At 41.4% G+C, this 13,501-nt stretch overlaps 1 protein-coding gene across 1 annotated transcript in view; it reads right to left on the bottom strand.

Moving 5' to 3' along the window:
• Positions 1-13,070, bottom strand: part of snx21 (sorting nexin family member 21) — a 30,904-nt gene extending 17,834 nt beyond the window's left edge. Inside the window, exons 1-5 of the mRNA XM_086070163.1 lie at positions 12,815-13,070; positions 2,663-2,935; positions 2,454-2,581; positions 2,255-2,381; positions 2,001-2,166 (exon numbers count right to left, since the gene is read on the bottom strand). Coding sequence (XP_085926289.1) covers positions 2,001-2,166; positions 2,255-2,381; positions 2,454-2,581; positions 2,663-2,927 — 686 coding nt within the window. The 5' untranslated portion in view covers positions 2,928-2,935; positions 12,815-13,070. The remainder of the gene's footprint in view (positions 1-2,000; positions 2,167-2,254; positions 2,382-2,453; positions 2,582-2,662; positions 2,936-12,814) is intronic.
• Positions 13,071-13,501: the final 431 nt, after the last annotated feature.

Here is a 13,501-nt window from a genome sequence, read left to right as displayed (position 1 = left end):
CTACTTGTCAGTTACATGTCACTTTGTTGAAAGTTTCAAAATGCTGTCCTGTCTTCTGGATTGTTTTGAGTTCAGTGAGAGACACACTTCTGACAACTTAGCTGAGGAGCTGCTCAGAGTGGCAAAAGAGTGGGGCGTGGACAACAAAGTGGTTTGCTGTGTTAGTGACAATGCAGCTAACATAACCAAAGCAATTATTTAAGTTCATTTGTAAATAGTTAAATGTTTGTTTTGCACTATCTAATTTGTTTGCACTTTCTATTTTCTTTTTTTTATAACTGTCGAGTTTATAAATAAAAGTGTATTTTATACAACAAACATTTGATATAGTGCAATTTTTTCACATTAGTAATTCATATTGCGCATAGTTTTAAATTGTTGTTGCTAATATATTTATTTAAGCGACAAAAAATCAAAAGAGCCATTTGGGAGCCGAAAGAGCCGGTTATTTTTAGTGAGCCTAACCAAAAGAGCCGGTTCCCTAAAAAGAGCCATCACTACTGGTATTGGCAGCGTTACCGATACCTGGTATTGGTAGTCAGCCATCATAGTCAAGACGATACCACCTTTACCTCAATTTGAGCCAGGTAAAACCCTGAGTATGTCTTAGGTTAAATAGAAACTTAAAGAAGTAAATACCATAGCTCTGTTATTTCCAAAATTAAAAAAATAACAAAAAATGTAAACTCTACAACTTCCACATCTCATTGTTTTAATGTTGAACAAAAACTAAAGGTTCAGAAGGTTCCCAGGGTCAGCAGCATCTCTGATAAAGTTAACTGAAAATTTAAATAGTTCCCTGAGATTAAAATGGTTTTAGAGTTACCTTTTATCGGTCATCAGATTTTGAAAAAGGCAGATACGGATATTCATCAAAATGCCCAATATCTGCGCCGATAATCGGCCTGGTCTATCTCTACTTTTCTTTGTTAAAGCAATACAAGACTTGTAATTTATTTTCCAGTATTGGATTAGGCATCAACCAGTTCAGGATGTACCCCGCCTACTACCCGAAGCCAGCTAGGATAGGCTTCAGCACCCTGCGACCCTAGTGAGGAATAAGCGGTTAGGAAAATGGATGGATGGATGGATTAGGCATTGTGTATAAAGAATAAAAGTGCATATCTTATCATATATCTCTGGCATCTTATTCCCTGAATTTTCTTTGAAAACGATTAAGTATCAAAATAAGAACATACCGTGGCAAATGCCATTATCCTGGTCGCGTGATCGTGACAACGTACCTAGTGCGTAAACGACAGCTACCTTTATTCATTTCAATCGGTGTTTGCTGACGTAATGGGCAATGAAAAAGACCATCTTCTATCCCAATTACTGCGCCAATTTTGATCAGAGTAAAATCAGGTTTCATGTCATTCCATGTGGTGGTGGAGCAGCGGGTGGGTGGCCTCTCCTAATGTGGGCTAAGCACACAACATGTAGTTGGCCTGTCAGAGTAAAAGTCACCCGGATGTTTACCAAGTTAGGGACCGTCCACAACTTACATTTCCAGAGTGACCAATGTCAATGGTAACTTGACTGGTAATTGAGCCTCTGTAACATGCAACTTGCAGACGCTCCCCAACTTCGACTCGGCCGGCTGAATGAGCCCTCTTTATCGGCCAGTTTCATCCAGCTTTTGGCTATACACAAATCTTAGGCAAGTCCTCTGTGGCTGTACTGCTTTTGAAGAAGTGCTTCTTTGCTATAGGGCGTAATTCCACCTTTTATGTCTGTTGTGGGACGCAATAATTCCTTGGTGAGTGTCTTTGTTGTCATTAGCAGTCATGTCATATATGTTTTACACACGCGATACGTCACGATGATTACGTGACTGTTCAAAATGGCCAATACTGTACTTAATGCAAAAATATTCAAAAAAAGTATTATAAAATCATAATCGCTCAACATAAATTGACAATCTTTTCAGGGAAGAGTTGAAATTAACCATTTCACAGAATAGATGGTTAGTTTTTCAAGTCAAGAAAGTGAGCACTAACCTAATGAGCAGCTGTCCAGTCTGGAGGTCTGGCAGGTAAAAGAAGCAGCGCACACATGGCGCCGCCCACAAGCCTGGGAGAGAGCACAGATGTGTCAGGTACTGCTCAAAGGCCCTGCTTCGCTTGGCGATGGTCTCGGCTGTGAAGTTCCTGTGCAACTTCTTCCCTGCAAAGGGAAACAGTATGTGATCACACAGGCCAGCCAAACACAAGACAACCCTGGTGGACATTGTGCTCACGTGGGAAACACACACGTCTCATCTGGTCTCCATGCTGATGACGCAGAGTGGCGTGCAGCCGCTGGAAGTCAGAGTAACGGCGGGTGATGAGGGCCGGTGTCTTGTCACTGGTACCCGCCTGGACAACGTGAACGGTGTACACCTGGCAGAAGGGTTTACATTATCATCAGTGTCAGGTCCATGAGATTACTTGACCTTTCAACTCGCAACTTACCACATACTTAGTGGACGTATCCTGGACCACAGTAGCATCAGTGACTTCAAATGACAATATATCTGCCTGGGAAATTCCTGCCCTAGTCCCGCGCAAGTTAAAAGGAGCGGGTCCAACAGGACTGGCATCTGTGGAGAAAAGAAACAGGTGGGAAGAAAATCAAATAAACACTTTTACCTTGGCTGTGGTTTCTTGTCACACTGCCTCACCTGTGCTACTAAGCACATCCTCCAGTGACTCGCCCAAGAAGTCTGAGTCACTGTCAAAGCCCGACCCCTCCTCTTCCACTCTGTCCTGCGGCGCTCCGCTGCCATCGAAGGACAATGTGCCACCCAGTCGTTCTGTCCCACTCTCATCTTCCTCTTCTAGTTCCGCCTCGCAGCCATCCTCCGTCCGCCCCAGCTGCTCAGGCCCTTGCCCCTGACCATCTTTGAAGAGCGAGCGCTTCAAGCGATCCATCAACCGCGATGTCATAGTGCCACCTGGATAACATTCCAGTGCATCAAAGGTCATTGATAGTGTTGTTTTTCCTATTGTTGTCGTTAGTTATTGCTTTTTGTTCTCTCGCTTCTCTCTGCCCATCCAAACTACTGGGCGGCGTTCACTGTGGCCATTAGCATAGCTTGGTTGAGTTCCAATCACAGCAGATAAAAGCCTTTGGTTGCAGAAGATAGTTTTAAATTGGGAGTGGGGGTCGCTGTCTGTGCCTGTAGCTAACATTGGGTTTGATGATCTGTGTAGTAATCTCAGCAATCAGTCTTCTATTTATACAGTTGTGATTAAAAAAAATTTTTACATACACTTGTAACTAGGGATAGACCGATAATCGGGGTTGTGTATGTAAAAAAACAATAAAATAAAATAAAAAGTAGCTTAATGCGACTCATTGCAACCAGCCATTCTAAGCCGCTATCTCCAAAAGACGGAGTTGGTTGGAGGGCAAGATCCCTAGGTATGGACTTTCACCATCGGCTTGGTCAAAGGAAACCACTACGTTCCCCTAAGTGAGCTACCACAACATTTAAAATTATTTAATTGTAAATAAGAGCGCCTACACTTGGGAGGACTTTGATGCTATTAAGAGCCTGGAGTTGTACAATTACTTCGTGTCTGGATGGAGAATATCGGCTGCGTTCAACACAGCAATGTTTGTCTTGTGGCAGCAAATGTATGTTCTATTTATCTTTTGGTTAATACAGGTTACTGGTGTAAAACGTCGAGTAAAAAGAAAAAAAAAGAAAAATTTTCACAACCCAAAGTTGGCAAGTAAACTTCGATCAAGTGTTATGATTATCATGTGAAAAGGTTTGCAAGACCTACGAAAAATGTTGTATGATATAAAATCAATGTGAAACATTTGTAATTATAAATACATTTTGAATATTCCAACATTGGGTACATGTTTTGCTGATGTGTTTGATTGCTGAAAATAACATTTTCAAATTTTTTTAAGTTTATCATTGCATTTGTCGCGGATTTAGAAACGCTTTCACCTCTTTTCTACGTCTCACTAACTGATTTCTCATTCACTGTTCCCTGAACATTTTGTTAGAACTTTAAAAGGATGTCTATCTATTCTCTAAGATTAAAAAATAAAATAAAATAAATAACTTCTACATTTTGAAGTTTGAAAAATTGTTCAATAAACATGCTTTAAGACATTACAACAGAGTTAAGATTGGCATTTGTATTTAAAAAAAATTTGATGCCAATATTCCCCCCCCCTCCTTTTTTTTTCCTTTTTACTGAAAAGGAATATTGAATCCAAATATCAGTTATGGGCCTCCCTCACTACTAATAATCTGCATCGGTACTGGCCCTGAAAAAACCCCATCGGTCTATCTCTACTTGCAAAGAACACGTCGTCATGGCTCTCTTGACCTTACAGTTGTTTCTACAACGATTTTTCTGTGATAGGCTAATTGGAACGGATACTTTATTGTTACAAAAAAAGATTCATTAATTTTTGTTCTTTTATGACTTTATTCGGGGTTAACAGAAAAAGTGAGCAAATCTGTTGCGCCAAAAATATACATACAGCAATGCTAATATTTGGTTACATGTCTCTTGACTTTCACTTCAATTAGGCGCTTTTGGTAGCCATCCACGAGATTCTGGTAAGCTTCTGGTTGAATCTTTGACTACTCCTCTTGACAGAATTGGTGCAGTCTGACTTCGGGAAGGCCAAATTAGGCCAGTCTAAAACCATTATTCGAGCCCGATTTAGCCATTCCATTACCAATTTTGATGTGTATTTGAGTCATTGTGCTGTTGCAACACCCAACTGTGACCAAGACCCAATCTTTGAGCTGGTGATTTTTTTTTCACACACAAATCAGTTAATTGACGAAAAAAAGGAGACATTTTCTTCACGTCATGGGAAAACTTCCAGCAAATGTCATCTGTATGGGCCGCCGAAGGACCCCGAGCTGATCAACAACTAGGTTATCAGAAATGTGTTGTTAGATGAGTACTACCCTAATCCAATTAAAAGGGCATATATTTTGAAACTATTTAAGATGGATACGATTAAAAACATAAGAAAGAATTATATTTCATTCCCAGTGCCTCCCAAAGCAAGAGGTTTAATTCAAAATCTTGAACGAAATTTACCCGACAAAGGAGTTTTTAAGACTGAGGTTAGACTTTGATGCAAATAATTGTGTGTTCTGTGATGTGGATGTAAAACTGAACAACAGTTACATATGTAACTAGGTTTCTATGACCTTGAGACCAAGTTGTGACACATGCTGTAGAAGCGTAGACGTGTCTCGAATTGCCTGATCTCTGGACGGTGCACATATCAGCCAGTCGTCCAAGTAAGGAAGCACCTTCATGCCCCTCGACTGCAGGGGTGCAAGGGCCGCCTTCACTACACGTGTGAACACTCTGGGAGAGAGTGACAGCGTACTCTAAGAAGTACTCTGAATTGCCAGTGGCGACCCCTGTAGGCAAAGCAGAGAAACTTCCTGTGCTGAGGAGCAATAGGGACGTGGAAGCAAACGTCCTTCAGATCGATTGACGTGAACCATTCCCCTCGGGCGATCGTCCTCAACACGGCCGACGTAGTCAGCATGCAGAAGGGAAGCAGCCTGAGGTAACGGTTGAGACTTCTCAGATTCAAGATAGGGCGTAATCCGCCTGTCTTCTTTGGAATGAGGAAGTAGGGGGAGGAGAATCCCCCTGGATGAGCCAAGGGGTCCACTGCTTTGATAGCGGACTTGGCGAGGTGGGTTGCTAGCTCTCGATTTAGAGTTAGTGCCTTTTCCTGATGACAGTCTCTCTGACCTGGTTGGAGAGAGGAGGTCGGCTTCGGAACTGAATCCTGTACCCATGAGACAAGGTTGAAAGCACCCATGGGTCTGAAGCGAAGGCAGTCCAGTAGGTGAGCTGGCGACAGGAAAAGTAACCGACTGCTGGCACCTCAGGCTCAATCCCTGGCCCTCTCAGCTTTAGGGGTCCGGGAGGGACGAGGCGTGGTGTGTGAAGCTTGGGGCTGACCATGGGGCCCTCGGCCAGAGGGACGAACCTCACGGGCGTCTGTGACATGTGAGGTCCGTATCCCCCCCCGTAGGCTGAAAGGACTGCACAGTTCGTGACAGAGGGGCGGCCTGGAGAGCAGCTCCCCCAGAGTTTGACGGAGCATGACGGAGCATAGGGCCTGGCAAGGCTAGCAAATATAAATAAATATATATATATATATATATATATATATATATATATATATATATATATATATATATATATATATATATATATATATAAATAGAACCATGTTTTCTTTCATTGCAACACAGTACATTCCTACTGGACTAAATTAAGGAGTTGGTTTCAATCAGAAATATTGATTTCCCCCTGACAGAGGCTATTTTGTTTGGTGTGTTTCAGGAAGATAAGAAATTAGAATTAGCTTTGAATGTTTTATTGCTTTTAGGGAAATTTTTCATTCACAAGTGCATATATTTCAAAACAAAACCGTGTCTACTCGACTGGAAAAATTATTTTCTACTGTTTTGCAAATCTCTGAAATTGGTTATAACTAGAAAAGCCCTTAACTTATTTCCTTTATTGGAAATATTTGATTTGTTATACAAAGTTTTCTTACAAATATAGTTTCTGTTGGATTCATCTTATTTTCTTTTAATTTCTTTTAATTTCTATGTTCTATTATACACTGCTCAAAAAAAAATTACTCTCGCTGCAAGTATCGATAGCTTTGATAGCAGGGCTCTCAGAACCATCAAAAACATCAGGTGGCCGCAGCGAGTCTCCAATGAAGTGCTTAGTGCCCGCACGCGCCAGCCCCGAGCATCATCCTTGGTTGCACAATGCCGCATCCGCTGATTCGGCCATGTCCTTCGTCTGCCCCCAGACCATCCTACACGAGCCATCGTCCAGTTTGACCCAAAGACTGCAGGCTGGAAACGACCACGACGGAAGCCCCGCACCCGATGGCTTGATGTCATTGAGAGCGACCTTCAACAACACGGCATTGACGTGGAGGACGCAGAGCAGCTGGCACAAGATCGGCAGCATTGGAAAAAACTGGTTCATATGGTCAGCTCAACGCATAGGAACGGGACTCCCCGACCATCGCTGGAGCACTAATGAATGAATGAATGATAATTATTTGGTCGGTTGTTGTGTAGCAGAGGGAATTGTTAATCACTTCTTTTTTTTTTTTTTTGGTATTGGTGTTGATGAAATTATCAACAAGTGCACTAGAGTGGCAACAATGAAAAGAAAAAAAACCAGGACTGATTTTACATGTGGAGGGCATGTTTCTACTTTCCAATAAGCGAAGTGTGCATCTCGGACCGCGCAGTACAATGTGGGCAGGAAAACGTTACCCTGCTACCAAATAGTAGTCAAGAGTAATGGAACGCAATAGAGACTTAAACGATTTCAACCGCATGAAAGTTGATGATTTTATTAAGCGTTATTGTAGTCGCCGTGGATTGCCTGTTACAACGAGGACTGCGTTCGGCAACAGACAGAAACGGAAAGAACGAACTGGCTGCCCTTGCATATGCTGCATCGATCCAAAAACTACCAGTCTTATCGACAAAGGAGGAAGAGAGAGACGCTGAGAAAAATGACTACGTCATTGTTAATTGTTGGAAAAAAATAAAAATAAAATTCAAAAAACAATTTTGTTAATGAAATAAAATAAAAACGAAAATGCTTTTAAAAAACGAAAACTGAAACTACATTTCATGCTTACAAAACTAACTAAAACTAACTATAATTATAGCAAAAATTTCCTTCATTTTAGTCTTTGGTAATAAATTTAATGCATGAGCTTTTGGGGATGATTTTAAGTCATTTATTTTTATATGAACCGTAATAAGGACATTTGAAAGTGTGTCACACAAAAGTGACTTTCATCTAGCAGCAGCCAATAGAAAAGAACCTTCAGATGACGTTGCTCCCATGGTGTTTTTTAAATATTGCGCACAAGTAAAACACTTTTTTTTAAACTAAAACTAATACTAAAACGAACTAAAACTAAGCATTTATGAAATAACTAAAACTAATAAAAACTAACAGAACCACCTTGAAAACTAATTAAAAATAACCAAATTTTAAAACCAAAACTCAAAACAAAATAAAAACTAACTAAAATGAAAAATTCCGAAACTATAATAACCCTGAGACAAAGTAATTGCTGACCCCTTGAAGACAAGTGACGGATGGCTGGAAGAAGCCCATGGTTTGAAACTTTGGCCACCTTGCATGTCAGCCAATATTGCTGAATGGAGTTGGATCGAGGACACAAAACTGGGACGCGATCAAGAGACAGGTAGGATTTTTCTTCACTGAAGGGGTCAATTGGGGCTAGAAGCAGGTTCTTAAATGACCGTCACTCCATTAGTTTTGTTACACGTACGTCCGCTAGCAAGCTTCGTGATGCTTTCGTCTGTTCCCTTGGTTTCAGGATATTGACAAAATAAATGTGTTCTAGAAATTTTCCATTTTAGCATCTTTTGCGTCCGTTTGGATCTTTATTTTCTGTCTGAAAATTAGGAAGAGTGAACATGGAGGTTTACATGCGTACTCTTCCGTTTTCTCGAACTTTGCAATGGTGGGTTTTTTTTTTCCATTAAACTCCATTAGGACAGTTAAAAATGGCAACAAGTGCACCTGTTGTTTTGTCACTTAAGACTGAAAGCCGTTTAAACAATGCTAGCAAGCTTTAACGTGTGCAGTTACGCAAACACTTTCAGCACTCCATTCGCCATTCAAATGACTGCTTTGTTTGGTAGCAATACATTTTTTTACTTTATTTTCACTTTGCTTATAGTGCTGGTGGTTTTTGTGTGTTTTTTTTTGGGGGGGGGTTACTTAATCCTCCTTTTTCATGATCTCATTTACTCTGTGTAAAGCGCCAGTTCTATTGGCAGGAAAACAGACCCACAGAATAACACTACCACCGCTGTGCTAGATGGTAGGCATGGTGTTCTTGGTGTTAAAGGGATAGTTCGGGTTTTTGGACATGAATCTGTATGGCATCCTCACCTAAAGTGGTGTGCAATCACCACTGACTTACAGCTGACAGCGTGTCCTGTGACACGAGATCTGGTCTGGTTTTGGTCGAGACGAAAGTAGTCTGGCAAGTTGGCTGGGGTCACAGAAAAAGCGTTTTTCTTCTAAAAACAATGTGTTCAAAATAGTGATAAATTTGCATCACAAAACTGCACATTAGAAAAAAGTCAGCCACCATTACCACCGGGCTCTATTTTTCTGTTCGTATCACTGCGCGGCGTACTGCATCCAGCTGACAGACACGCACAAACCAAGTTGTTTGTAAGTGTTTACCTGATGCGAGAGAGCTAATGGAGAGCGAGAGCCATTAGTATATAACGTTATCTTTGAATAAATATTTGTTGGCTTTATTAGATTAAAATCTATTAAAATCTTAATCGTCCTGAATGTCTGTAAAAATCGAGATTTTATTTTTGGGCCATATCGCCCAGCTCGTAGCGGACGCGTGATTTCCAGGGCTGTACCAATGAAAAATTTCCCTGAATCTCGGCACACTTTTCACTGCGTGCACCCCATTTATCAGTGACAGTCACCCGCTCTCTCAGGGCTACAGCTGATCAAGTTGTACCACTTCTCTATCCCTACTAGCTCTCACTCTCTCTTTCTGCCCGTTCTAATTTCATCTGACGAATATCGGCATCTGTATATTCGGGTTCATAAAGATACACCCTTGGCTTAGTGCTAAAGACATTGTTGTCGTAGTCAGACATATCGTGAGTTTTCAAAGTTATAATTACGGTGGAACGCGGGTCTGTCTTACTCAATATATGATGAAGAAAATGGGACTCTCAGACTCCGACATTTGTCTCCAGTGTTTACAAAACACTACAGACACTTATTTTCATGCTTTATGGTTATGCACTCCGGTTATGTATTTCTGGACTAAAGTCTTAGAAAAACTTTCCGCTATCTTGGACTGTAGGATACCTTTATCTCCAAACTTCTGTTTGCTAGGTGACCTAACAACAACTGACTTACCTCGTAAACAATTTCAATCTACACTTGTAGCCCTTAATAACGCGGAAAAAAAATTCTTGTTAACTGGAAAACTAAACAAACTCTAAATATCGACCAATGGTGTAACCTCCTCATAAATCACATTTTAATGGAAAAAATATCTGCCTCAAATAAAAAACAAATATCAAAATTTATAGAAACATGGTCTAACGTATATAGAATCTTTTAATCTAAATCTGGTTACTTAATTCTGCCTGTTAGCGAGAGCCACCACATAGCGATAACTTACATTGCCGTTTCTGTATTTGGCAATTTGTAACTAATGGTTGTGTTTTCATAGTCAGCAACCCAGTTGCTGCCAGCAGGATCGAGCAGACTACATCAAACATCACCTTACAGTCACCAACTCCTCAAGATTCACTTCCAATTGGCACCAAGGGTTAATATTCGGAATCACTGCATGCCAGTGGGTGCTGTCCCCCCTGGCTGAGCTGAGCTCTGCCCCTCTGTTGGATGCTGGGTGGCGGTTGCGTCTTGGCCGTTCCCTGGGTCTCTTGTGGGGTGCTGCGGTGCTCTCCCTCTTTTTTTTTAATGCACCACATACACTCACTGACATGTCTGGGAGGCAGGTGGATCGGAGCTGGGGGATATAATTTCCCTCTGCTCCATCTCACCTGCTCCCAATTTTAATGCACCACACACACACACACACACACTTGTATTTACACTGGGTGGGGTTGTCCCTTGGCGCTGCCGTGTCCTGGGGGGCCCTGGGGAGTTGTGCTTGCTCTGTCCTGGCCGGGGTCGATGGGTCCCCTCTTTGGTGGAGGTTTTCATTCATGCCAGATCCACCACACCAGCATCTATCGAAATTCAAACACAATCTGCTTCTTCCTCTGGTTGTTGAATCGGTGGAGGCTGACGTCTGTGGATCTCACTCTGCTTCATCTATCCTTCTTTCCTTTCCTCAGTCTCTCCTTTGGTCTCCCTAATTTGTTGGAATTTAGATGTTTCTGAGGTTGGTGAAAGACTCTGGTTAGTAACCCGGTGGGTAGTAGGTAATGTCTGGTCGGTGCTGGATTTCACTTTCCTTTCTTTTCTTTGATCCTTCCTCGGGTCTCCTGACAACCTCACAACTCTAGCTGGATTCTGAAGTATTCAGTTTAGGTGAAGGGTATGGGATTTTCAATAGGTTTTAGGTGAACTAATGAGTACACACACACACAAAATTAAAAAAATATATTAATTGGAAAATAATAATAATAATAATAAAAAAGAGAGCAATGATGATGACATGTCAAATCGGTAAAATTACCGAATGACCAATACTGAGCTCTCAAGAAGTAAAAAAACAAAAACAAAAAACTGTCAGTTGGATATGCAGCGCGCCGTGCAGTGATAAGAACAGATGCAGATGCTCTTTTGAACACAAATTGTTTTTAGAAAAAAAACGCTTTATTTCCGTGAGCCCAGCCAACGGACTACTTTCATCTCGACCAAAACCGAACCGGGTCTCGGGTCACAGGACGCTGTCAGCGGTAAGTCAGTGGTGATTGCACACCACTTTAGGTGAGGATGCTATACAGATTCATGTCCAAAAACCCGAACTATCCTTTTAAGACCTCACCTTTCTCCTCCAAACTTATTGCTGAGCATTGTGGCCAAACAGATCAAGTTTTGTTTTGTCTGACCACAGAACTTTCCTCCAGAAGGTCTTATCTTTGTCCATATGATCAGCAGCAACCTTCAGTCGAGCCTTAAGGTGCCGCTTTTGGGGCAAGAGCTTCCTTCTTGCACGGCAGCCTCAGTCCATGACAATGCAAAACCACACTTGACTGTGGACACTGACAGTTGTATTCCAGCAGCTTCTAATTCTTGGCAGATCTGCTTTTTGGTGGTTCTCACTTGACTCTTCACTCTCCTGGCCAATTTTCTCTCAGCAGCAGGTGATAGCTTGTATTTTCTTCCTGATCAAGGTAATGATAAACAGTGCCATGCACTTTATACTTGCGAACAATTGCTGAACACTGTTGGTCTGGGGAACTGCAGCTGCTTTGAAATGGCTCCAAGCAACTTTCCTGACTTGTTCAAGTCAATTATTTGCATCGTCAGATCTATTTTGACACCTCTGAGCTCCTTTGACTTTTCATTGTAGCGTTTGTGGGCATTAGTGTTCACTGTCCAATGAGCACTAATTTCAATGGCCTCAGAGAAGTTGCAGTCACTCATAATCACACACAATAAGAGCCAATGTTATGAAGCTCTTTTCACAAGTCACCAAAATTGCTAATTATGGGAATGCTGGAAGCATTCTCACATATGTTATTGAGATTCTTTATTCTTACTTATTATTCTTATTATTAGTATTACATTTTATTCTCCTCACTTTTTTTTTTTTTGCCATGAAACAACTCCCACATAATACTTCCAATTTACAACGTTCAAATTTAGCAGCCCATCTTCGGTGGCAAAACTAAAATGAAAACTTTGTGTCGTGAAAAGACACAGTAAGGGGTGAAGCGAGGCAGGAACCACGCACAGTCCGGCGACTGACCAATCAGAGACGTTCACGGCAAAATAAGCACGAGCAGGAGAGTTGCTGGTCACGGCAAAATATGCACTACCTTTCGAAAACATCCTGGATCCATCAGCGGTCTTATCTGGCTAATTAGCTTTACAGCTGTCACAACCAACAAGCGTCTCCTTTAAACGTCAATTTAGCACACACGCTTTACAACTATTCAGACAACATGATATTTGACTAGTTAGACGGTAACTGCGTGGGCTAACCAAGAGCCACAAACTTAGCATGCAAGCTAATAAGTTTGTTGACAGTTGCTTGTTACGTTTTCACTTACCTCAGTCTGGTCGTACAATGCACCCACTAGTTTTCGTCTATGTTCCGTAACCTCAAACTGTCTTACTTCAGTACTGATTGGATTTGCCAAACAAACTTCTAAACTAGTGATGGCAGCTTCAAAATGCGCTTCGAAGCGATGACGTAGTTTCCATTGAAGTTACTGATGTGTGTGTAGAACTGGACATCTGATAGGCCAAACACGTCCGTGCAGGCCGGGTCTAGCTGCAGCACTGATCTGTATATATTAGTGGATAGCCGATAGCCCATACACACCCCTGCAAGCCTTTGAAGCCACAGGGCAGCCATCTGACTCCTCCCATGCGGGGGTGAGTTGGGTCACTATTTTTGGTATGTGGACGGTATGTGCTGCTTTGAAGACCCCCTTTTATCGCTCAGCTCCTTAGACTCCAATATTTGATTTGGCAGAGGAATATTTTGTCGAATTACAGGTATAATTCTTTAATAAAACAAAAAATTACAAGTTCCCTCCTGTAAACATCATTGAGCATATAATTTATACATGTATTTAAGGCAAATTGTAAAATGTCTGAAGTCCTCTTGTTTATGTTTAACAAATTTAAAACATCATAAATTATGCTGTTTCTACTAAGTAGCCGACCGGGTCCGTGTGTTTTTTGAACGTTGAATATTACATTTGGAAACAGATATTAAAAATAGAAAAATC

Source organism: Leptonotus elevatus, chromosome 2 (genome assembly GCF_054856555.1).
Source record: "Leptonotus elevatus isolate MCC_2025b chromosome 2, RoL_Lele_1.0, whole genome shotgun sequence".
NCBI classification, from domain to species: Eukaryota; Metazoa; Chordata; class Actinopteri; order Syngnathiformes; family Syngnathidae; genus Leptonotus; species Leptonotus elevatus.
The sequence above is the reverse complement of the archived record's forward strand: the minus strand, read 5'-3'. Positions and strand labels throughout refer to the sequence as shown.